The 27,174-nt window shown below is 45.6% G+C and overlaps 1 protein-coding gene across 1 annotated transcript; it reads right to left on the bottom strand.

The window, feature by feature from the left end:
• Positions 1–972: 972 nt before the first annotated feature.
• Positions 973–27,174, bottom strand: LOC134039490 (cell surface glycoprotein MUC18-like). Its single transcript, XM_062485384.1, has 13 exons — positions 27,013–27,174; positions 5,615–5,745; positions 5,182–5,413; positions 4,991–5,061; positions 4,703–4,790; positions 4,335–4,514; positions 3,553–3,680; positions 2,669–2,813; positions 2,436–2,551; positions 2,131–2,272; positions 1,806–1,936; positions 1,553–1,691; positions 973–1,161 (listed from the first exon to the last, which is right to left on the bottom strand). The coding sequence occupies exons 1-13, from the start codon at positions 27,074–27,076 to the stop codon at positions 989–991; spliced, it is 1,740 nt and encodes a 579-aa protein (XP_062341368.1). The 5' UTR covers positions 27,077–27,174; the 3' UTR covers positions 973–988.

Raw genomic sequence — 27,174 nt, 5'->3', positions numbered from 1 at the left:
AGAAGAGGCAGTGATCTGACCGCCTGGATCAGGATGGAGACCCAGCTAGACAACAGAGGGATCCAATGTTTGTTAGGACTCTCAGCTTGGAACTACAAGCAGAAATCCATTCCAGTTAAGCATTACAATTTCAATACACTGCAGGAGAAAGGAAAGGTTGTAGACAGTTAGGTTGTAGAGTTTAAACGTCTATCAGCACTCGCATACGCATTTGCTCTAAGGAATCTTTGCCGCTGCAAAACTGTGGATGTGGTCAATCTGTTTAGCTCTGCACATAATAGCTGTGTAACGACCAGTTATGGTCTCTGTGTTCCAGTGGGTTCCCTGTAGGTTGCTGTGAGTTGTAATGTATATCATGGTTTATGACACGCACCACTTTACAGATAGCCACATCCCATGCTTTCCAAATGAGTGCATTTTTTGCTTTGCTTTTTGTGCGGAGTAAAATGGGAAATATTTCCTGTTTTCCCCTGTGACATTGACACAGAGTTTAATCCCTCAAGGAGGAAATTAAAGGATAATTTTTCCAACTAACGCCATAAACTCCAATATATAAATAGGCAGTAAGCCCCCATTAAAAGTCAAACAATAGTCTTGGTATGTTTTTTATGACACATTCAGAGGCGAGGACTCTATAAAACAGCGAGACATCACATTAACATTTGCCATAATAAGTAAACAAGCATGCTTGCTCGGCACTCAACCACTTCAAAACCTTTCTCGTGATGCAAGACCCAGTGTAATGACATATTTATCTGGAAAAACATTTGGTGTCTGGATTGTCTTTCTGTGTTGTTAAGTGTTGTCTCGCTCATTTTTTTTCAGTCAGATTTTTCCCCTCTCGCCTTCAAATAGAATTGTTAATGTGCCCTGAGGCAAGTAAGAGGAGCCAGTCTTCCAGCCCTCATGAAAACCTCTTTTGCGCGCATGAAATATCCTGAATTATTCAAACTGCAATATCAGAGATCCTTATGGTCTGGACTGCTGCTCACGTTGAGTATGGAAAGTCGTAGAAGCAGAAGTGCCTCTCGATGTCAGAAGACTGATTAAGAGTTTTAGAGAAGACGTAGAGACAGATATATTTGTGAATAGATGGTAGACAGGGATCTATTGATAAGGGCTTACCAGGAGAGTAGGGAGCAGTTGATGTGACCATGGGAACTGTGAACAAGCAGAACAATGCTTAATATATGAGCCGCTGTCAAGACCAGCTATAAACCCAGAAATAAATCCTGATTCATGAAAGCTTGGTGGCGGTCCGTATGTGCTCCACTGTATTCCATATGAGTAGATGACCTTTATGCCGCAGGTTCCCACAAGCTCCTCAAACACCCAAATACAATGATAATGGAGAAAAAAAAGCAGTTCCAGTATCAAGTATTCAACTATGCATTCAACCTCTTTCACGATTCCTTATTTCTGTACACAAACTGAAAGTTTTCAGTTTAAACATTCAAATTTGGAAAGATTCATTCACAGCCAGTGGGAACTCTGCGTATTTAATATATATGCATCTACAGTATGTCTGTGGTGTGTACTGTGCGTGACTTACTGGATTTGATGCTGAATGACTTCATCTCGGTGCCCATGTCACTGGTGGCGTTGCACAGGGCTATGATGTCAGAGGTCACTTTGAAAGACACCACGCTGTGAGCGCTGTGGTCCGTCTTCCTGGAGAGCACCTCCGTGAACTGTTGCACAGTTACAATTTACAATGTTCACCAGGTCAACACTGAACGTGCACATGTGACCCCTGACCCCTAGTCCCAAGGAGGCTGTAGTACATGTGGCGGCCCTAGTCTTACCTGGTTGCCAGGGATGTGCCAGGTGATGGAGGGCAGAGGGAATCCGTGGGCCTCACAGCTCAGGTTGACCAGCTTCCCCACAGCCTCGTCCATCGCCTCCTCCCTGTCGGCATCCTTCACCTGAGGAGCCCCTGGGTGGGCACACACACACAAACGTACTGTCAGGTTTGGTGTCACTGAAACTACAATGTTGAGCTGACTTTCTCTTGTTACTGTCTGTGACTCTCTTGAGCTGGGTGACTCAGCGAGTCTCGCCGAGTCACTCCTTGCGGTAACGTGGGTGCTGACTCACTCAGCAGCTGGCTGGGTGGTGGTGGTGACTCACCCTGGACGATGATGTGTACAGAGCCGGTGGTGTGCAGGCCTGGCAGCGAGGGCACGGTCACCTCACACACGTACTCCCCCGCCGTGTCGTAGGTCACATCCTGCAGGAGGAGGATGTGACCTAGGCCCACCTGATGCCCATTCTGCACACACAGACACACAGGCATAAATACTAACCAACCAACACGCTCAAAACAGAAACCAGATGAAACACATTCCCTCTATGACTTATACGATACCCGATTTTTTTAAACATACATCAGTTGCTTAAGTAATACAAAAAAAGTGATTTGTAAGCTAGGGTACCTTCAGCCAGACAGTGGAGGTCTCCAGGGAGGACAGGGCGTTGCAGGTAGCCGTCAGGCTCTCTCCTTTATACATGATCTCAGAGTCTTTGGGCACGACCACAGCTGGGTCCAGGTCTGCAGATGAACAGCACCGCTTAGCATGCAGGTATACGTACAGTACACTGTCTTGGGAAAATGTGCAGCATATGTGTGTCTAGTGTGTGTGTGTGTGTGTGTGTGTGTGTTACTCACAGTGGACCGTGAGCTGTATGTCATCTGAAACTTCCGAAACAGAGTCCAGGTTCAGAGTTTGACACTTGTACACCCCGCTGTCTGCACGCGTCACCCCACTCAGCACCAGCACGTCATCAGTGACATCCAACACCTCATCAAGACCCTGGAGGAACCAGAAGCACTTCATTACATCTACAGTACCAGCAGTACCAGCAGTACCAGCAGTACCAGCAGTACCAGCAGTACCAGCAGTGCCAGCAGTACCAGCAGCACCAGCAGTACCAGCAGTGCCAGCCACCAAAACTGTTGTTTTTTTGTTGCAACCAGGGTATACAAGGAAGTACACTCATTAGGGTGAGGGTTACTTTTTGCTGTCACAGAAGCCGGCAAAAGCTTAAGCAATGACCACGTCTTTGGTGAACGTCCTTAAAAGCTGTGGATGCCACCACACTACCCCTGGGAGGTTGTTGGTGAACTTCCTCATGATCTAAATCGTTCGGTCAGCCTTCATCCGCTCTCCTCCGGGCCTGACCCACCAATTAGGGAGCTAGCTGAGTTATTTGCTACAGCACCGATGATAGCTGAACATAAGCATTGTGTAGGAGACATGGGAATCAGAGCTATCCCAGTCAGACTTAACCATCTAATCTCCCGTGCCGAGACCTTGGAGGGCTCCAAAGACCTCCGCCAGAGCAGAGGGGTCAGACAAGATGACAACCTCTCACAAGGCCTACATACATTTCCCCGACCAGCTTCTCCAAAAGTTCCCCCCGGTCTGCATATCAAAAACATTCTCCAGATGTCTACTCCGTGTCGTGCTTTTCTCCCCGCCGGTTTTACGCCTCGGACCTCTCAATGGAGGGCCACAGAAGAAAAGAAGAGGGGGGGGCGTCCATTCTTACTTGTTCTCGGATGAAAGTTAAGGGTGATGGGGGGTTGCCATCACCCTGGCAACGCAGCTCCACAGTGTCCCCCTCTTTGACCAGGCCCTGGGGGGATTCCTTCCACAGCTCCACCACGGTTGTCGGGTCTGGTGAGGGTGGAGGGGGTGGGGTACAGAAACAAAAAGTGTGTGGTGGGGGGGGGGTTGGGGGTTATAAATCAAGGAGGCTTATTCACGCTCTGTAAAGTCACCAGGCTACATCGATTTACAAGCGAGTCATTTACTCAGCGCTGACAACCGCAGTGATTGTGTTTTGGCATTGGCCTCTATGATGTGCTAAATTGGTTCAAACAACAGTTGATGCATTTAGATAACACTGCAACTGCAACCCTGCGCAGCCCTGGAGCCAGAGGCTGGGGGGTTCTGGATTGAAACAAATGCAACTTCACTCTGGCACCAAGGGAGCTGATGACTTTGGGGCCTGGGGCTCGGCAGATTATTACGTTAATGTCATCTGTGCCATTGGCTTTAGGGTGCCACTTTACTGACTAGTACGTCAGTGGAAGGGTTACTGTGTCCTCCGCCAACGGGTTGGCTCTGCTCTGCTGCTACAGTAACACACTAACCACAATCCAGCTACAGTTGAGGTAATGACGCGTACTGGGTTTCACAAGTGCTGTAGTCATTGGAAATGTAGCAAGGTCTCAATACAGTTTACATGAAAGCATAGTGAGTTGTAATATTCTCTAGTTAGCATGAGCACATACAGGATATGGAATATAAGATGGCGGTCTGACTTACAGTGCACAGTGATGTTGACTTCCCTGGACCTGGCTGTTTCCACATTGCCAGGAACCAGGAAGCTGACCTCGCAGGAGAAGGAGGCGTCCTTGTCCTCTTTGGTCACTTTGTACTGCAGCTCACTCTGGACTGAGTAGAAATCATTGGACTCGCGGGTAACCAGAGTCACTATTTTAACCACTGTGAGAGGAGGGGAGAACCCTTTCAGAATGGCTGTTCTTTAGACAGAATTCACAGAATTGTAAAGGGTTGGCCATTGTATTCTCACACTTTCACAAGAGTCTGTAATCGACCACTGGCTGTGTAAATGTTTTAAGCGTATTGGTTTGAGAGTTCGACATGTACAATTATAAAATGGACACACTCACAGCCCTGTGCTGGAACAAGTGGGATGTTGTCACGGTACCAGGTGATGTTGGGTCGGGGAAAGCCGTTCCTGGCCTCACAGGATGCAACCTGAACACACACACATACATACACACAATATTAAGGCTTAAACATAAAATGATTACCCCTAAATCTGTACAGGATTGTTGGTACATAATTGTCTGGAAAATATTGAAAGAAATCTCACCTATTGTACCTTTAACTTCATATTTAGGGTGTATTTGAAGCACAACTATACTAACTGAAATACTGCCTAAAAGACCACTTACCTTTGAAGGTAGGTCATTGGTCACAGAGATTCCATCAAGGACTCCCTCAATCACTGGAGACTCTGGTGGATCTGGAATAGAACATGAAATCTAATCTTTTTAACATGAACAAAAGCTTTCAAACAAAGCGGTCGCCCTTGGATCGGAAATTCGTCAGAGGCATCAGTCCACAGATAAATACTCTTTCATACCGAAAACCCTCAGGTAAGTCTTGCCCTCTCCGTTGCCGGCGGCAATGCCGTTGACCTGGCAGAAGAACTCCCTCTCGTCGGACAGGTTGATGTCCTCGATGGTCAGCAGGGAGCCCTGCTCGTCCTGAGCCACCGTGATGCGCCCGGAGTAGCCCGTGTTCTCGTCCACCATCTGCTGGCTGTCGTCGCCGTAGAAGATACGCTGTCTTTTGCCACCGCTGCCTTGGAGCTTCTGTAGTAGTTGAAGTCATCATCACGGTCAAATGTCAGTTCACGACCATACATCAAACAGAGTGTGTATTTAAATTGGAATATTCTCAGTGTAACCTATCTGTATAATATCCAACTATCCCACGGTTACAGAATTGTACTGTGCAATTTCCCCCTGGGATCAATAAAGCCCTGCTCTACTCGCTACTGAGGCAGTACTCACCACAAACCACTGGATAAGGACGATGGAAGGCCTCTCATGGTCACTGAACGAGTACTGGCAAGGGATTTCTGCTGAGTCGCCCAGGGACACCTCCATGTTCTCCATCATGGTCACGTCCACCTTGGCCCAAACTGCAGAAACACAAACATACACTACAGTCAGTGGATTGTCAAAACAAAAGTCCTTTCAACAGATATGTGTCTGAAAACAAATAAGGAAATGCTGATATCCATCAACAGACACGTTCCTGAATAGACAATTGTTTAAATGGGGATGCTAATGATCTCTAAGAGTGAAAGAATCTGAATGAGTCTTTATTCTATAAAAAAAAAACGCAAATTCAAAACCCCCTGAATAAGTGTGTGATCTGAATTGCAGTACAATATTAATTAGCAAACGATGTCCAAGCATATTCCCTGCTTTTTCGACTGGATAAAATGACGGTCTGCCAAGAGGCGTTTATGTTCTGGTGGCTCCAGTGGAGAGTGAAACAGCCGTACACCAGGTCTGGCTGGCAGAGGGTTCAGGCAGAGAAGAGATGCTACAATGTGTGGAATGTGCCCAGGCCACCCCAGTTCCCCTCGTAAGCACCGGGCACTCTCCTGCACTTCAGCATGTCACTTGCCAGCACAGAGAAAGCTCTCGTTTAACACGCTGCATAATTACCCAGTGTTCTCTCTGGTCCCCGGGGGCCAACCACAACTGAGCCAACTAGCACTAAAACTGTCCCAAAGGCATTGTCATGGGAACCGTCAGAAACGAGATGGAGCCGGTTTAACAAGTTGTAAAGAGAACTGTCTCGATAGAATGGGGGAGTTATTTTTGGCAGATCCTTTAAAAGACCCTTGGAAAGAATTCAAGTACATGATTCATATACAGTCGACCACGACTATCGCTAATTTCCGCCATCTCATAAGTTCTCAAAATTGACCATGTCATTACACTGAAAATAGGTTAGCAAGCACGTAGGACTTCAAGTAGCCTCTCTATAAATGAGCATAAGCCCAACACAAAAACAGATATGCAGAGGCCGGTTATCTAAGTGACAGAGAGGAGTTCAAGTGTCCCTCCAGGCTCTCCAGCTCTTGGTTGCACCCAGGAACAGCCCTTGAGGCCCTGTTTGTGTTTACCACACAGTGGAAGTATGTCGCCTCCCTGATCTCCATATATAATACCCTGTCTGGCCTACACAAAAGTAGACATGCTCTCAAATTAAGCTTCCTATTCATGTTAGATACCCTCTGTGCCACGGTGACTTTTCAGATATGACCCCCCCACCACCACCACCACTAACTCTGTTCCCTCCCCCCGCTTGGTTCTTCTAGCTCAAAGAAAGAGTCTGTTTTTCTCCTTTTTCCCTCACACCCCCTCAATCTAGCCTGAGAAGTCCTCCTGGGCCCCCTGTCGCTCTCTTTCTCTGGTTTTCTCCTCTCTTCAGCGGACCTCCCCACCGTATTAAAATCCGCTGTGTCTCTCTCCAAATCACCTTCTCTCTCATTCATACGTTCCTTCTTTCTCTCTCCATCTATGTCTAGCGGACACCCCAGTAAGCGTGCTGAAGAATGGATGGAGCTGAGACGCAGAGGCTTCCTTATTAATTGGAAACATCTGGAAAGCGGTGGAGGGTGTTCATGGGGTGCCCTGGAGACGGACGGACGGATGGAGGGGGGTCGGGGTTGGGGGGGAGGGAGGTATTAATGGATCTCCTCCAGTCAGCAGAGGGAATCATAGGTGGGGGAGGGGGGGAAGCTGGTAAAGTTGTGGGCTCACAAAGTTCTCACTACATACTGGGGGGCTGCCAATGTCAATGCCATGTGCAAGGATGTGGGGAGAGAGAGGGGGAGGAATTGGAACTGGGCCCATTCTTTATTTGTGTGTGTGTGTGTGTGTGTTGCCAGGGGTGTGTGTGTTAGGTGGGCATTGGACTTTGTGTGTATCTGTTCATACCCTCAGCCAAACTAAATAGGCAGTGGTTATATGGATATGGTGGTCTCCAAGTGGGTTTGCAAACCTGCAAAACTGGCTAATACTGAACTATTACAGAATATGCATGCACCTCCAAGAAAAACACACCCACACAGAAAGCCTTATTAAACTCACAGTCACATCCCGCTGCTCCTATTGAGCTCAACAGCCCCAGCCCCAGGCACTATTGTCAAGAACCTGCTTTCCTCAGACTACCCTCTCCTTTATCCCTTCCTAAGCGCCAAAGCAACCAGCCTGCCCTCTGTGGCCCTGCTCGCTGTGCCTCGTTTGCACTGTGGTTTCCCCTCTCTCTCTCTCTCTCTCTCTCTCTCTCTCTCTCTCTCTCTCTCTCTCTCTCTCTCTCTCTCTCTCTCTCTCTCTCTCTCTCTCTCTCTCTCTCTCTCTCTCTCTCTCTCTCTCTCTCTCTCTCTCTCTCTCTCTCTCTCTCTCTCCTCATCTCTCTCTCCTCTCTCATCTCTCTCTCTCTCCTCCTCTCTCTCCTCTCTCTCTCTCTCTCTCTCTCTCTCTCTCTCATCTCTCTCTCTCTCTCTCTCTCTCTCTCCTCTCTCTCTCTCTCTCTCTCTCTCTCTCTCTCTCTCTCTCTCTCTCTCTCTCTCCTCGCTGTCTTCTAGCCTCTCTTTCAGTCCGTGTCGTGAGGCCCCAGGCTATGCCCAGCCGTCCGTGGGCCTAAGAAGCGCACGCCATTGTTCCCACACCTGCGACGCCCTTATCGCCTCCCCCTCTATCCCCTATCGCTCCCGAACAGCACCGTCCCCAAGAAAAAAACACCCCAAATATGCTTTTTCCAACTCAAATTATGCCCCCCCCCCGCCCCCATCAACTCAGAGGTAAAGGGAGTTTATCATGCTCCTGTTTATTTGCTGCTGTATTTGCGTCTGTTTGTGGTTTAGAGAGGGGGGCTGAGCGGTGGAAGGGGGGCTAAACCATCACTAAAGTTGACGTTAGAGATTGTGTCTTGTGGGGCCCTCGTAACTTTTGGACTAATCCGATTAGTACTGGGACGGAATATCTCCTCATCAGGGGATTTGACTTCTAAAGCCAGCACGAGTCTCATCTGTGTGTGTAGACAGGCAGAAACCACACACACGCACACACACGCACACCACACACACACCCTTCAGTATACCTGACCTGTGGATGTGGCCTATCAACTCTCTGGTGTGTTTTCACTAGTTAAAGAGAGTCTGTTGGCTGACGCACAACTCCTCCAGTCTGCAGACACACGCCACTGGATATTTTGGACGTGTGACAGGCCTGCTAACGAGGCAATGAGGCTCGAAACTACCGCGGAGGAGAGGCGGTGTGTGTGTGTAAATATGTACTGGCTGTTTTGTCTCCGGTGGTGTACCGTTTGTCCTCTCCTTCGCGGTTCAACCTGCATTTTGTACATTGAGTCCAACCTAGATTTTCACATTGTTTTACAAGCGGAGGCCTCCCCCCTCAACAATAGGCCCTAAGACAATGGGAACAACCATCCGTCTTGGGGGGGGGGGGGGGTGGTACAGTCCACCATTATGCACCTAATGCTCAGACAATAGCATCAGTCGCTAATCACATGTGGTCGCTACATTAGCTTCTGCTCCCCTCCCTCCTCCACCCACAAAGCCGATCAACTGGGGGGTGGGCGTCGCCCCACCAGCTGAGCTCATTTAGAGCTCCAGCTGTTCCCCGTCATCCTTATCCGCCGGCCGCAAGACCCGCCGGCCGCACGCTGACAACAACAGCCCAAATCACCTGTGAATGGAAGACGCCCGACTTACTCGAATGGGAGATATGGAGTAATCCCTGCCCTGTGTGGCCACCCCATGAAATAGCCCTGTGTGAATGTTGTCGCTGATAACAGTGGGTTGTGAGCTTCTACATAATGAAGGATTCTAGGCTGCTGCTATAATTGGGAGATCAGTGCAATTATAGAGTTAATTTTGACTTAGCACCAAAGGCGGGGCTTTCCCTTGCTTATGCTTCCCATAATTCTGCTTAGGGGTGTCCTTTGCCTTTGGCAAAAGCTTTGCTTTATTCCCTGTGCTGATCAGTGCATGGCACTCCCCCTGCAGCCCCTATGTAGATCAATGGGGAAGACGATGCACGTTCAAAGATGAAATGCTGTTTTGGGAACGAGGCCTAGTGATCTCCAGACCGTTCACTACAACCGTCTCAGGGGCTTGCTGTTGGTGAGGGATATCCTCTTCTTCCAATACACTCCACCGACACGCCAGTTTGACTTCACACAAACCCAGAAGATTCCCTCTCATCCTTCAAACGCTTTTGTTTTCTGGCCTGTTTCTAATGAAGTCTGTTGAAGTGACAGCCTTGGGGTTCTGAGGGCCCTAAAGGGGGTCAAAAGGAGTAGGCGTGTGCAGGCGTGTGTGTATGTGTGTGTGTTGCCGTGTAACTGGGGATGACAGAGAGGCAGCGATGACCCTCTAGCTTTGAACCCTCCAGTTTGGTCTGTCTGAAACACCTGCGGGACGCTATGCAGCACCCACCTGAGATCAAAGAGGTCCTGAGCTCTGCTCTCTGCATGTGGCACACATCAACACACACACACACACACTGGCACACACACACACACACATACACTGGCAGCACATAGCTCTACACTGGAGAGGAAGCCCCCTTGACCTACTGATCTCCCCTTGCTTTGTGAACTAGCCTCTGGCACAAATCTCTCCAGGAGGGTCTTGCCAGTGTGTCTCAGACATTCATTCAGAGATGGGAGCAAAGGGAAGGCTAACGTTCACACACTTTCCCTGAGGAAAAAAAAGAAGGAAGGAAATGGTGGTCCACATTAAACATGCTAATCTCTTCAAAGTAGGGATGTGTGTGTGTGTGTGTGTGCACCAGGACATCCACACATGATCCCTGTTTTACAAACCTCAGAGAATACCTAACAAGAACCCCCATGTTTGAGCCCAGTACACAAACACGCCATAAACACGCCACAAACACACAATCCAGGTCAGAGCACTAGATGTCAACATGCCCTCTGAGTGTAGCCTACATGCCCCTATCATAACCTGAAAGGATGCACAACGGTTATGCAACAACAGTCGAACCGTGTCAATAACCAAACACCATGCTGTGCTAGACTGTTTTGCTACTTGTAGCTACTTTCTTATGTATCCTCAAATCTTCTTCCTGCCTCTAACCAATACCATGGATCCAACTGGTTCTTTAAGGAGCGCTAATTATTCCCAGTGGGAAAGGAACTTCTTAAGGCCTTTCATTAATATTTGAAGATCTTCCTTGAAGGAGAAGGGATGTTTTATTTACACTCCTATCTGACATGCTCTGCAGAGGACTCTGGGTGTTCCAGTATCCAGGATGCATCAATAGACTCCCAGTGTTCCTGTGCTCCAGCATGCAGCTTATCATACAGTGGGGCTGGCTAATTGAAGGTCAAAGGAGTAAATATGGATTGGAGAATCATTTTTCAAAGCTTGGACAAAAATTATTATTTTAGTAGATAATTGTGCCTTTTGCGACATCAGTTCTGATCTCGATGGTCTCAAGGAAAAAATGTCTTAATAAGTGAAATCTGAGACACTTTCCTGCTTATTACTGTGTAGGTTGACAAAAACGACATTCGGCTTTCACCACAGACTGGCCGATGGTTTGCGAAACGAGATGATTTGAACCGTAATCTAGAATTAAAATCACAGAGAGTGAAAGACGAGCTTAACTGACATTCACAGGAGAAAGGTCAGGTGGCCCATGGCAAAGATGGCAACTCGTCTTAGCGTTTGGCCAGTGATGTTATTACAACCCTATAAATAAAGGAGCTGCTTCATGTCAGCCTTCTCATGACAGCGGCCTTAAAAGAACCCTGACAATAGAGCTCCTTGTCTGCGCGCCCTGCTCTGTGGTTACCACAGTAACTTATACTGTATACTCACTCCAGAGCTCCTGGAGGGAGAAGGGAGGATGTAGGTTAGGTCATCTGGCCTTGATAGATGGTTCATCTTGAATTTGGTGAGTTTAAGGTATGTGATCTTCTATAACCTTGATGAAAGCAGGCCTACATAGCTGCTTCACAGATTTATTCGCAATAATAAACTAGAAAGTGTGACGGCCACCCCACACTTCAGGCGGTTTGCTCTTCCCCAGGATCGCGGAACATCTGCTCAGGAACGATTTCAGGAGCATGTGACTATGAGCCTTACGAAGTTTAGGCCTGCTACGTACGTATGGAGGCTTAAAAAGCTTCAGGACTTTTCTTTCATTCAAGACTAACTCGGTTATTCTGGGGCGCTACAGCCGTTTCACATTTACATTCTGAGGACGCGATACAGCCGTCCCCGAATCAAACAGATCACAAAGACTGCTATGGATACTGGAGCGGCCCAGCCAATACTCTGACTCCACCCTCTCTGGCACATCCTCCACATTCCCATCCCCTAGCTGGCTGAATGTGAGATGTGTGCGTGTGTGTGTGTGTGTGTGTAGAAACCCGCTCCTCGTGTGCTGGCGTGGCCCTCAGCCAGCTTTTGGCTGTCCCACAACAAAGGACTATCTGCATACGCCTGTCCTTTTATCCCATCGATCAGGCGTCAAAGCAATGTCAGGCGGGCTGAGCCACACCCGAGACAGGGGGATCCCACCAGCAAGCAGCATTTCTCCAGTCTCTGAACCAGCAACCCACCCCACAACCCCCCCCCCCCCTGCCAAGAGGGCTTAATGCCCTCAAAGAGAATAGCAGAGTGATCACAGGTGCACTACTGTGTTAATGAGAGGAGAGAGGGGGGGGGCAGCCCCCCAAAACTCCCAACCCCCATTTCTTTCTACTAAAACTCCCCAGCTATCAGCTAATGAGAGCCTGACCTAGTCTAATCTTTTATTTTACCGGGATTCTTTTAATAGGGCTTTGGGATAAGCCTGTTCTAGTAATGGATTATGGGCTGGTAACAGAGGATGATTTGGGCTTTTGGTGTTGAGTCAAAGATGTATGCTGTTTTTATTTTTTTTAAGGTAGACAGCCCCAAACCAAACTTTTTGTTGTACAAAGACAGGGGCCTGAGTGGGTTGTGAATATCTCAAAATCTTTCGTTTTTTTTCACCCCCTCTGAAATACCAGCTCCCCATCACAGCTCAGTGCTGTAAATTTTCTCTGAGGTTTGGCACTCGGTGGGTTTGTCTCTGAGTCCTCTGGCCTGGAGCAGTTTCAGCTGCTAACTGCACTCTTCTCTGGCTTCTCTCCCCACCAGAAAAAGTCAAAGGTGAAAGTCTAAACAAATGTTTTTTTTATCTCTACATAATCCTCTGAGGCAGTATGGTAGTCTCCTAGCTAGTTCTCCCCGATTCTTCACTTTCGTCCTACCCTCCGGCACTGTTTACAACAGGCACACAGCGCAGGCCTCACAAGTTCTACAACCACATCTGTTTTCACAACAAACCGCTCTGTTTCACCTTGAAACAGCACCTCAACTCCAGTGGAAAACCCTGCTCTCACTTTCTTAGACCAAATCCACCACAGAGCCAGTCAGGCAAAGTCAAGAAATGACATTGTACACTTCATTATCTGTTACCATAACTTGGAGAAAGCCTAGATTTTGATTTAACAACGTTGAGTGCTCACCTTTCCTATCCTATCTCAAGTGTAGACACTGAGACTTGGACTCAAATCCTCTGAGTGAAATAACATCAACAGCTCAGGGACTTGTGTTTTATTGACCGGGTCATGTTGCCAAGACCTTGACAGAAGCTACTGTTATGGCTGCCTTCCCTGTGCTCTGGGTGGGCCCCTGTGTCATGCTGGGCTGGGGTACAGAGAAGGGGACTGGGCTGGGCGAGGGTTCAGGGTGAGATGGAAGACTTCAGTTTATGCTGACACACAGGCAGCTGTAACAATGGGGGTCATCTCTTAAATTCCCAGGATAGAGACAGGCACAGCTGGGGTAAAGGAACTCTCCTATTGACACCTGTCGCCCGGCCATTTGTCAAGTGCTTTGTGGGAAGTGAAGGCAGGGGAGGGGGATGGTTTCGAGGGAGCAATGGTGAGAAAGTGGAGGAGAAGGCATTGGACCACACACAATGGCTGACACTGTTCCCTCACCAATTTTGATTTCTCTCTCCCAACCCCTGCCACACCTGTGCCCGTAACAAATCCTCGACTTCCTTTACCAGCACATGAACCCCGATTACGAGCTCCATTGAGAGGCCCCTTTCCAGACCTTCGGGTCCCAGATATCCGGGCTCTGTAATGTCTCCACTGGGACGTCAACAGCAGGTGCTCTGCTGCTTTATAACAGCATATACCTTCTGCTACGGCCATAATGTTGCTTTAAGAGACAACTTTATGTAGCCTACTGTTTTGTAGACTTTGCAAACAGGATGCATGGTTTCTGGTCTGCTTTTTAATGGAGTTCCCTTACATAACCATAGGATAAGCTTTAGTCATTGTTAGCTCAAAAACTGATCTGGAAAATGGCCTTTAGCTGATGATGAAACTGTCTCCAAAGCCTAAAGATTTAAAGATAAATTGAGATTCTGTGAACAATGGGCTTATGTTTTCGTCGTCTCATCCTTAAGCAAATGGACAAGTTCTCTTCTCACTGAGACACTAAGCACACAAAGAGCCCATGTGTGCTCAAGGCAAAGTCTGTGTTAGCCACACTGATAATGTGATTGTGGAAAGAAAGGAAGAGTGAGAAAAAAAGTTAGATCCTACTCTTTCTCCTGAAAGTCTTCCTGTAAATATAGCAGCTAGATGAGCATTCTTTGAGATAATGGCTTTGGGCTACTCACCAACAAAAAAACAAAAAAGAGAGACAGGATCACTCCTCTTCAGCTATGTTCATCTGAAACAGGTAGGCTGTGAGAATCACTGCAGCCCAAGCACAGGCCGTCCCCCATCAGTAGGCACACCCCAGCTCTTTGATTACCTGGGTGATCTTTTAACAGCAGCTAATATCAGGGGGAGTGGAAGGGGAGCGTTTGATATTTGGGTATCTCTTCATCCTCTTTGAAATGTCAGGTTCAAAGATTCAGAAAAATCACCTTGATCTCTGGCCTGAGGAGACCTTAAGAAACACCATGCCAACTTTTCCTCGTCATCATGGAATAACAGCAATGTCTTTGTCAGATACTTGTCATATTCTAACCAGCCTGACAAGAATCATTATCAGTGACGATATTGCAAAAATAGCTCCCTGGCATAATGCGTCCGCATTCTTTGTGTCCACGTTTTGATCATCCTCCTGTCAGGTTCACCAAATCCAATCAAAGCACATTCGCTGCATAATGAAACTGTTAGATGTTCCAGCCTTTTATCCTCAAATTAAGTTATTCAATTAGGATGCTATCCAAGGCTGACTCTCTGATATGCTAACTCACTCAGCCCTGAGTTTAGAGCTGGGGGGCACTGAAAACTGCAGTAAGAACAAAAAATGTATCAATATCCAAACTTAGAACTTGAAGTCTAGACTACTGAGTCAGCAGTATTCATACCAAATGCTGATTTTCAAGTAATAATTTAATTATGTGAGCCGAATTGTGTCTGAATCTGTGGATGTAATAATAAGATAATAACATTTTATTTATATAGCACATTTCATACAAGAATTGCAGCTCAAGGTGCTTTACATCAAATCAATAAAAACAATCTGTAGACACACTGTAAAAGTTTTTTAGGCCAAGCAAGCACTCTGTCAAGAAGGCGTTTCTGTGAAGTCCTGCCAGTTCATTTAGGTCCCATCAAGTCCACTGTCAACTCCAGCAGATTCCCTGCTGGACTGGAAGCAAGCCAGAGAACGAGCTGCAAACCCATTGATATGCGAGAGAAGAACGGGCGATGATCTAGCAAGGGTTTGTCCTCCACAGCTGGGCTTTTGGGGGTCATTCTTTTACACTGCCTCTGAATGGCTACGTGTTTTATTGTGGGTTCCTATAGGATGGTCGTTTTGTATGTGCTTCTGCTTGTTGCCTTGAGAAAGTAAAACACCCCCATTGTTCCTCTCTCCTACGTGTACAAGCTTTTGTTCGGATGTCTCATACTGTACATGTTGCAAGTGCAACATGATCATATTATCCCCTAAGAGTAAAGAAATTGAGTTAGAGTATTTGCAGCCAACACCCTGCCCACCATTCAGATTGCTGTGATGTATCATTTATGTGACGGTTAGTGACATCAGCTGGGTGAAGAAATAAAGATAAAGAGAAGATATCAAGATCATTCTATAGAGAAAGCTTAAATGCATCACATGGCCTCAACCCTACAGGCATAACTGGTACCTAATCCAATAGTCCTCAGGAAACCGACAAACAACAAATGGTTTGTATGTGAATGAAAGGGGACAGAGAGTACACAAACAACAAGGGTCAACACAAACTCTCTAAAACAGCTAAAATCCCTGTACTTGTTATCCAATAAGAAAATTATTGGTAGGCTATTTCTTTGTCGGGGAAACTTGGCAAGGTACAGAAATAAAATCGCCGAATAAATCTGTTCCACCCGGTGACACACGTCTAATTCAAATAAACTCGTTGACATTGGCTTGTCAGTTTCCCATTCTCATTTTAATTGGCCTCTGCCCCGGTGCTCTGACTGTGCCCGGTGTTTGTGCTTGTGTATCTGCTTGTCAATATCACAGTTCCTGGTGTCTGCTGGGTGAGCAGGTGCCAGTCAGTGGGAGATGGAGGAAGCCTGCTGTGTCCTGACTCCTCCAGCCCTGCAGGGGGAAGTGCTGAGTCAGGTGCTCCCTAACAGGCCTGCTGGCATTTAACCAGAGCTTGTGTATTTTCGGTGTCCTCGAGTCCTGGCTAAGGTAACTTGTTGCACCTTAATTGAGGTGATACAAGGACTTGGGCCGAGGCCAACCCCAGTTTTGTAAGCGAACATATGTAGCTAGCTCCACTAGCACAAGCAAGCTAAGTTGGGCTCAGTTGGTTCCATAGGTCATGTGTAAAGGTCCTTAAGAGGTGGGTGTTAGAGGTGGCTGACTGAGCAGCGGCACTTCAGGAAGCATCAATAATTAAGAGCTGGGTAATCATGGGACTTAGGACAGGGTCTGTTACATTAATATTGTTAGGCTACATTTGTATGACCATATGGGGACAACATGGAACATAGCCTACCATGGGACTACAGAGGAGAAGACAGTCTTGGATAACTGTATGTGAAATGAACTTCTCGGATTCTCCTCAGGATTGATTAAAGATACTGAAAACCTTATCTAGACTGTGCATGATTTACTACTATGATCACTTATTTCCCCGTAAAGTATTCAAGTTCAACTTGAGTGCCAAGCGTTGTGTTTAATACAATTAGGCTAAATAAATGCACTTAAGACATCTCAAGGCATTAATTCTGGACAAGCCAATACTCACATGTGGCTTTGTCCATTCCAATAATCAATAAAACAGCAGGTAAGAGGTCAAGTACAAACTTGAGACTAAAATAGCAATTTACCTGTGTACCAAAACAATGTTTACAAGGAATAATTATATTCTTCACACTTTGTGAAATAATTAACTGCTATGCTGGGGGACATTTCAAGCCAAATTTTTCTTTCCACTGGTAACCACAGCAAAATGGCGGCATTCCACCTGACAACTCTGACTAGTAAATACATGCATGTTAGCCAGGCATATCTATTGACCGCTCTATCAGAGTACAGAGACCTAAGTGATTTGTGGGCCAGGAGCAGAGAAGCAGGGGAATCTTTATTTAGCTAATGACAGCTTCTCTGAGGAAGGTCATTAATTCCAGCCCCAGGAGGAACAACAGAGAGAGCTTTGTGGGTTTGTTGTTTTCTGATCTAGAGGTAAAAGCTGAAAGGGTGAGGAGGTTACATAGATCCCCCATAAATATCTGAACTACCCAGTGGCTCCACTTAAACAAACCAGCATAGCTGAGTGGGCGATTTGTCAAAGACAGACCGCAGATAAAACTAAGTAAGAGATCCATATCCACATTTTTGCAATATGGATAGACTTCAAATAATTTACAAGACACTGACCTTTCTTTTTCAAAAAGAAGTTATACAAGCACGTGTTGTGCGACAGAGCAAATGTCTGTGAGAACACTGGACCCAGTAGGGCGCAAGCCACGTTTATACAGGCCCAACAGCTACATACACTCACTGCACTCGGTGATGGGTCGAAAGGCCAACAGCTTTTAGGGTGTATACCCTGCATATACATCTCTACAGACACGGGCTCGACTTGTAAGTGTGTTCTGATCTGTGTACTCTGAGCCATGAGTGAGACCATTGATGAGTTTGACAAGGCGAGCTTGAGTGTTTGATTAAGTATCACAGTCCCGCCAGTGTCCCCTGGCCCGCAGCAAAACAAGACCTCCCTTCAAGTTTGTCAGGAGGGATGGACCAAACATGAAGGCTTGAGGACAGCTGGGGAACAAGCAGACTCAGCTCAGTTACAAGGGGCTGCTATCTCCTCATTCTCCAGATTCTTGACTTACGATGTTAAAACAGCATGCGTTCCATTTTCATATGGAAGGGTGAAAAAGGGGTAACTTCAGGCTGTTCTGACTTGAATCCAAATAAACGGACCCCGTGTCATCTTAGATCACTGTACTGTATCATCTTCTCAAACCGGGATTTTGAAAAATCAACCTGCGAAATGGGTCTGCGTTGTTTTATGTAACTTAAGAGATTCCTGCAAATGTATCATGGTTACTCTCGGAGAGACAGGCCTGAGTTTGGTTTCCCTGACAAACTGCAGGTGTATAGAACCTCTGCAGGGCAGATTCCTACAGTTTAAACCTGAGCTATAGAACAAGATCACATTGCAGTTTTCACGTGACCGGTCTTCATTCAAATGGCTATATATGTGTGTCTAAGATTTTTAATCATCTTTCCCCTTAAGTCCCCCAAAAAGCTAACTGTTGAGTTCCAACTTCCAACTGTGTAACAAATCCCATGTGTTACTTTTACCCTGCCTTACAGTGTAGGCATAATCTGTTAAAAGTCTCTCTCAGTTTATTATCACATTTCCAAGAAACTTCAAACGATGATTTAAATGGAACTTTTAAGAAGAACAGACACTCGCAGAGCAATGTCTCCACACGTTTACAAGGGTTGGTTTAAAGCCTGGAAGAGATACTTCAGAGCAGTTATTTATGCATGAACTCCATTCGTTGTGTGACATGAGAGCCAAGACACCTAACAGGTCCTGTCATAAGCTTAAGTGGAAATACATTCTAAAACCTTAACATTTAGTGAATCCATATTAGAAACTCCCTAGACAGAGGGAATTAATAAGTCACTGTCTCCATTAAGTTCTAAAACTATTCCAGTTTCTTTCCAATCGTGGAATTTCTTTTTTTTCAAACCACTTCCTTGGATGAGTGGGATTAATGAATGCATTTTGATTGCAAGATATAAGATTCTTGTTCTCCTTGGAAAATCATCTGCGTTGGATGGATAAGAGGATGCATTGTCCAACATCCATCAAAAGGCATCACAAAATGTCACCAAATGCTAATCAAAAAACATAGGCTAAAGCAGAAGTCAAAAACAAAACGCTCATGGACTGGAAGTCCATCAGCTGCACATGTATATCACCCGTGCACTTAAGTGTCCCACGGAGTGGCACTAAGGTACATTGAGGAAATGTGCTACTTCCAACAGAGAACAAAATTGTAAACTGTACAAAAATTATATTGTGTCTTTCTCTCATGCCACTGAAATAATGTCTGTTCTGTGTGTACCTGAGCCAATGATATAGTCCATAACTATTTGCCCTCAAACTCTGAATGTTGGTCCAGGTATCATTACCATATGAATCTTATGAAGGGCAACAACACAAACCAACCAAATGTTATTTCATTTTGCCTTCTGTCATCACAATCCTCATTGCCCCATATCCCTGTGCTTGCGTGCTAGTTAATAAGCATGGAAGGGACCTTGGGGCTAGTAATAACATTAACCCACCAAGCTTTTGCAGTGTTTTTACTTTCTGCTTCTAGTTGCAGGCAACTCAGACTGTAATTACCCTCAAATCAGGGTGGGTGGTTCTCCTACTAAGGTCTGCTTACACAGGCCTCTTTGATCCCGTTCCTGTGGTGGCTAGTGTCTTGCTCTGCCTTTCGTTCTGGGCTACTTTTAACTATATACTATAGGCCTACTTCAAAGTGTTATTGCCTACCAGGATATTGTAACTAAAACTAGAACAGTTTCCAATTAGCTAAAAAAGATACTTCTATTCACAAGGACTTTGCTTTTAGACCAGACACATTTTCGCCAAATCTTTTTTTTCTGCGTGTGGGCAGAACGGCCACTTTAAAGAACCACATGCAAATGATGTCTTCAAATAAAACAATATGGGCTGCAGCACAAGCAGCCAGACAAATACCGTCTTTGAAAGTGAGAAGTCAACAGGGCATCTCAGCATTCCTCAGACCACTCCATCCATTCCTCAGACCACTCCATCCATTCCTCCACTACACTTGGTCAAACGCCAAATGGCCTGCAGTCGAATTCCAGTGGGTGAGGATCCTTTCACACCCTCATTCCCCTGGAGCCCCTCACGTAACACCACACACAAATCATGTCAATGACACGGACACTAGAGTGAGGGGCGACAAATTGAGCGACAGCCGCTTTCACCCGAGACGTCTCCTCTATGAATATGCATGCGCATATGCCCCGCCTGCACCCATATCTGTCTCCTCACCAAATCTCGCATTACAGGCTCATCCGGGACTCATTTTAATTAGGAGGGGCACATGTAATGTATGGGATGAGAGCTGGTGGTGGCAGGAGGTTGGCTTGGTGCCATAAACGGCATTATGTGTTGCACCAACTGCCTTCTCCATTTCATCTGTCTCTGTTGGTTGACCCTAGACAACACCAATCTGCCACGGGTGGAAAAAAGAGCCAGCTAACTAGCATCTGGCAGAATGGCATGGCTATTTTCAATCTATAGCTTTTAAATCATTCTTTACACTAGGATTCTGCCAACTAAAAGTATACCCTCATTCAATTGAGTTCAATGTTTAGCTTGGCTAGCGATACCCATGAAAAGATTTGCTGGAGTGGGACAGTTGTGTGAGTCTCACTGATTTGTAAAATGTTTATTTGAAAAAGTGCCTCTGGAGATGAAAACCACTGCAGGACCTTTATTCAAAAGGCAAAATACTCAGAATATTCATGTATCTGTGCTGAAGTTCAAATGAATCAAATTGTGCTAAAAGTGCTGATGTTTTGCACATGTAAGCTGTAGGAGAATTCTTTTTTTATTTGAGCAATTCTTCTTCTTGTAAAATGACTCAAACGCAATAATGCTGGTACAAAATTGGTCATACTGACTTTTTGGGAAGATGATAGCCTATTTAATGGCAGGAGTGAGTCATTTGCTAAACTGGCATCTTGACATAACCCAAGAACAAAAGATACCAGCAGACTGCATTCCTCAAGACAATGACATGTTTTAAGGGTACGCTCAGAGCCAACATTTAGGCTGGCAGGTACATTGTTCCATGACGAAAACTATCATATCCATTACAAGGGTGTCCACACCAAAGATGATTGTGGAACCTTTTCTGACATCACCTTGGTCAAATTTCACAAACTCCAAGACCTGAGGCATGTCCCTGAGGCATTAAGAACAATAGGCTAAGATATGTGCATGTATAAGGAGGAGTCATGTTTACATTCCAGCACCCCCACAACACACTTGTGGTTTTATTTCTTCCTATCAGACAATGCCATGTCTGTATTACAGCAAATTGGCACACTATTGGCAACACCGGCGTAATATCATATTTGAGTGTCAGCTGCAGAAATGCACGACGAATGCATTTAGATGGCTGAGCTGTATTGAACGAAATAGACAAAGTTTGTACCTATGCTAGAGTTGTCTTGTTTAAACAAAGGAAAAGGAATTTAGATGGCCATGAGACATAGGTCATGTAAGTTTATTCAAAGTGTGTGGCAATCGGGAAACTATGCCAAGTTCAGCTAAATACCTGTCACAAAGACTATGTTCACCTCAGCAAAGACAAATCAAATTATCTGGCAAACAATAGATGGGAGAGGAAATATGTTCTCTAGGGATACGCTACAGGCTTCTTATGGAAAACCAGTTTTAAAGAGCCCTGTTGTTTCATCCACAATCTATTGTGACACCGTTCAGCACTTAATCTTGGACAATAAGACAAATCTGATCTCAAGCTTTCCATCCCAAAGCATCCATCTCTGAATCTTCAAATTCCCAACAGTTGCTCCTCTGGTGTTGGTATTTTTATGCAAATCAATATTGTTTACTACAGCAACACAGATACATGAACGCCTGGCAGCCGGGGGCTGCATCCACCAGGGACTCGAGCCAAACAAAGACGAGGGGGAATGGAGGAAGGTGGGCAACAAGGAAATGAGGGGAGGGGGTGTGAGAGGTGTGGGAGGAAAGATTCCTGACTGAGAAGAATGGGGATGGAGGGGGGGGGGGGGGGCTGAGGAGAAGGAGAAGACCATTGTGGTGTATTATTTCTGTGTAACCTGAGCAGCAGCCCCCCCCCCCCCCCCCCCCACAACCCCCCTCTCCCCAAATCCACCCCCCAAAAGCCTGCCTTGTCCTGCCTGTGAACTGGATGCCAGGTGTGTGCAGCTGTTGGTGGTTGAATGGTGTTTGCAGTGGTATAGGGAGAGATTTGGGACAAAAGCAGCAAGAGGAGGGGAGTGTCAGGGAAGGCGACATCAGAGAGGTTTCTCAGTCCCTTTGGTATTGTCGGGATCCGTGCCAGAGCTGAGAGCCTGGCCCAAGAGAGTGCCATGTGTCCCACAGATGGACACTCCGAATATAAGGGGACATGAAGTACATTTGGGCCAATACTTCCTATTGAGAGCTGAGGCACTACACTGGGCTTGAGTACATACAGTCATTCTTGGAAATGATGGTTTTAGGTCCATCATGAAAACGCATATTTGCTTGATGAGATTATTGTAAATACTAATGGAATTAACAAATCTAGGGGCAAGAGAAGGAACAGTCAGTCAGACTGCAACCTACTGGGCCTAACTAGACATTTGTACTCGACTGACCAGCATTCTGAATTCAAGCACCATATGGATACATGGTTTCTTAACCAAATTCCCTACCGATTACAAGAAAGGTGCGAAAGTCCAAAACAATTTACTCCCTACTGCACATCCCCCGAATAAAAAGGAAAATTACCGTTTTGGCAGGACTGCAACCATTGTGTGGTTTTTCTACATAGTGCTAGATTTGCCCTGAAAGAGTTCAGTACTTTTTGGCATTGGTCCACGATAAATTCTTCACCCCCCTGGATGCCCTCGGATGGTTGTTATTCACTCTCACGGCCAATTACCACAGTTAGCCTTTCTGTCCGACTTTGATAAATAACCATCTCCAACAACTTACAGAAAGCACAAGGCCAGCTAGTCTGAAGCAAAACTCACACTCTTAAACACTCTTAAACTGTCTGAAACTGAAAAAGTTTAAAAGCAACTGTAATTTTCTTGGCCTTTTCTCCCCCTACAATGTAGTCAATGCTGAGAATATTCCCTCCAAAAAAAACAAGGATAAATCTAACCACTTCATAAAAGCAGGGCAGCTGTTCAATATGAAATCCCACACTAAGATCAATAATCCACAGCCTAGAGACAATGCATGCATGGCAAAGCCCCTGTAGGCCGGTAGCTCAGAGCATGGTGGTTGCCTGTTCATACCAAGCCAGCGAGACAGCAAGCCTTTATGTCTGATTTATTGTGGCTTTTTTTTCTACAGAGCGTAGTAAAGACAGCAAGCTAAAACGTAAAACAATTGGGTTGTATGCACAGTCAAATAAACGGTTTTTCTTATTATCGACATGGGCTAAACTGGAGATGGTAGGTTCCAATCTAGACAAAACCCTGTCTTGTCACCTCCAATCCGTTGCTCTAGACATCCTGTCTCCTGGTCTGCAGGTCTGAGACACCTCAGATTACCGCTCCACTCCACCTTTGGATCAAAGCCCAGGTGGTGCAACCTGGGGCTTTCAGATGCCTCTGCTCATTGTTTTGGTCCACCCTTCAGTGGGCAACTTCAAATGGCATGGGGGGTGGGGGTGGGGGGGATGGGGTGAGCTTTTCGGTGTTTCATTCAGTACCCCATGGTCCTGTCTCACCTCATCACTGCTCAAGGGGCTTAGCACAGCAAGGTTCAGGGCCTAACGACTCGGCTCTCTGGCCTTGATCACCGAGTCTCCAGAACAAGATGCTGTGGCTGTCTGTGACTGAGGACTGGGAGTCAATCCCAATCAAAGATCAGCAGGGTCAAAGTTCACTCGTTATATAAAAGATTGGCTCCGCTTGATATTGACTTAATTTTATTACATTTAGAGTCACCATTGGTTTTCCTAATATCATTGTCTGACTTCATCACTACCACAATTGGCATTAATGTTGTGAAAAGGCACAGTTTTAATGGAGGGAGTTTTAATGAAGTTAGCACACTCTCTTAAATTGAACACAAAGGGTCAGTATGTTAGTGTGTGAGGGCCTGCAGTGGTGGGCTGTCACTCAGTCTAATGCAGTAATGCAGCGTGGACATTCTGTCTCCACACAGCTGTACACTTCCCAGCTGCCTCTGGATCATCACAGAGGCGAATCCACCTCGGTCTCACAGCTGCCCGCTTACATTACCAAGGCGGACGTGGAGAACAGAGAGGAAAAGTCACGAAAGGTATGAATTTCGGGGTACTGTATGTTCTCATTGTATACATTGAGAAGTGTCTGCCTGGGAAAAATGGCCATTGTTCTCACTTGGCTCCTCAAAACAAGCTTTTAAGGTTTTCCCATATGGGTCAGTGTAAGACAGCACTTCAAGAGTAATAACTCCTCCACGGCATTTAATGGATGTCAGCGAGAGTTTCTCTTAGGATTAAGGCTGTTTATACTCCTAATAGACCATCCCATATAAATTACCGCCACGCTGCCCCCTGTTGGACGTGTGAGATAACATCACACTACATTGTGAGACACAAGTTGATGATTAACATTCAATTGCATTAAGGTCTAATGAGCATGCAGAGTTGCCCCATCAGCAAGTGACAGGTCGATATCTCAGCCAGGGGCCATGGTTTATGGCCCTATATCTTATCTAGATGTCTATGTCAGAATATATCTAGCAGCTGTGTATTACTGTCTTGGATGTTTAGAATCATAAAGAACAGTATGTGATCTGTCTTCGCATTTTAGGGAGGACTCCTGTCTTCTGTAAAAGCACAGAGTTAGCAATGTGGTTCAAGAAAACTGGTCTCTCCCACGAGACCATTCCAGACTCGCAGGCAACTCCATCATCTGTCTTATAAGAAATTTTTTGTTTTATAATTTTCCTTTCATTTCAGTCTTTTTATAGTCTCTTAAGCGGTCTTCCAGATAACCTTCCTTTTCGGTCTCTAGGTCAGTCGAGTTCAACATTGAACACATAGCTACTTAAGGGCTATGATAATACTGAATATTCAGCACCGGAGAAATCAGGGTTCCATTGCAGATGAAACTGGCAGTTGGCAGTGACCCGTATTTGAGAATGAACAGCATCCCTTTGTGTTTCCATCAGTGAAGGTCCACGGTGGCTCCATTAAGCAGGAAGTGGTCATATTCCATCTAATTCAGTATGAGGAAGGGCCAAATAAAAACACTTCACGATTTCAATGATGTCTCAGGTCCATTATATCGTTCAACGGAATAAACTATGATTTATTATTGGAAGCAATTCATAGTTGGGCCAATGTATAAAAGGAACATTATAGATAATGCAATCCTAAAAATAACTGCCTTCATTCAGTGAAAGGGCATCCTGTTCGCACCATGTTTGGCTCTTATTTATATTTTGTCTTTGACTGTTTTGCCAGTCTGAACATCATTAGAAAATGTCAAACCTCAGGAGCCTGATTACAGATTCTAGGAGCCCTCCTGCTTTTAACTAACAGCAGTCAGGAGAAGAGAAGGATGGAGTAGACTGGAATGGGGCTGACCAAAATGAATACACAGTTCAAAATATATTTCTAATTTCAAAGAAAATGTTAACCTACCAAGAACATGCTACCCAGGTTCCAGGTTGAATGTTATCCAACATTTGAACCTTTTTAACTTGCCAAAGATGAGGACCGCTGAATATGTACAAAGTCTTTTCCTAATAAAACATCAGTATTTCAGCTAAGTACGATTTCAATGCATTAGTATGGACAGGGAATCTGCTCCATAACAGTCTCGGTTTGTTAGCTCCTTAGAGGTTCAGGATCTCTATCTCTGGTCAATAATCCTAAAACAGACAGCTTTACTCCCTTTGCGGGGATGAGGGGGAAGCAAGGATTAAGTGGAGGTGACCCAATTAAGACAAGGTCGAAAAGAGGTAGCAAACAGGGATTGCAACAAAAAAAAAAGGGGGGGGGGGGGGTAAGGTTGGTGCAGAGTGAGTGTTGTCCTTGTAAAGTGGTAGATAAAGAGGGTGGGAAAGGGAGGAGGAGGAGAAGGGGAGGGCCACATGGTATTCAGGAGGTATATAAGTGAACAGGGTGCCCTGTTGGGTGCTATGAGGGGAGGATTTAGTGGGTGGGGAGGAAAGGTTGTGGGGGCATGGTGACCAGCAGGGTCAAAGCATGAAAAGGGTTACACAAAAAAAAACTCTAATGGGGGCTGTACATAATATTGGCAACACTTGGGCCACACCCCTTGCCTCCCTGAGCACACACAAACATGCACCCCCCCATGAAACACACACACAATCTTCAAAGTGTCAGATGGGCATGATATGATTTACCAACTGACTAAACATAGGGATGATTACTTGACTCAGTCACAACTGTTGAGGTAAATTCGTGTGTGACTCAACACATATTTGTTTATTGGATGTCCAAAAGTGATTTTTATCAAAGTGCACAAACAACACAGCCTTTGTAGTCACCCTGCTACAAAAGTCCCCAGGTCCTTTACATGCAATCTAGTCAAATGACAACATGAAGCATAATTTCCTTATCAAACTATAAAAATGGTTGGTTGTATCTGAATTTTGAACTATTTTAGCTATTTTATATCACATAACATGGCTACAAAAATCATAGAAAGTTTAGGCTTGAAATTCGTCAATGGATGCAGTAGTCGACCCTACCTGCGCATGGATACTTGTTAATTGGCTAAATTACTTCACACTTTATTAAATTATTTTAGTGAACGAAATTCGCAAATAGGCTAAATAAATAAAGACCACTAACTACTTATATTCGTAATAACATTTCGGGAGATGGATACGAATAATCTTTTAATTTCACCACACGTTTCCAAAACAGCTTCATCACTGCACATGGTCGCACTTGCTCCTCCACAAGAAAACACAATTCAGTTCTAGTTCTTTGATATGCGTTTTCCAAGTTTCAGGTGTTTCTAACAAGTCGCTTACCAACTCTGAAAACTGTTACATGCTGTTACATACTACATGCAATTTGCCGCACTCACCGTTCCAGCTGAGGGAAATAATTTTCAGAGCCACCCATATAAAGGAGTTCTTTGGGAAAGCCATGTTGTTTCAACCGTCTTAACAGTCCTAGAATGAATCGCAATTGTGGTCGCCGCACTTGGAATGGGAGCGAGCTTGTTTGATAGGACTGAGCTGCGCGA

The sequence above is a fragment of the Osmerus eperlanus genome, chromosome 19 (genome assembly GCF_963692335.1).
Source record: "Osmerus eperlanus chromosome 19, fOsmEpe2.1, whole genome shotgun sequence".
Lineage (NCBI taxonomy): Eukaryota > Metazoa > Chordata > Actinopteri > Osmeriformes > Osmeridae > Osmerus > Osmerus eperlanus.
The sequence above is the reverse complement of the archived record's forward strand: the minus strand, read 5'-3'. Positions and strand labels throughout refer to the sequence as shown.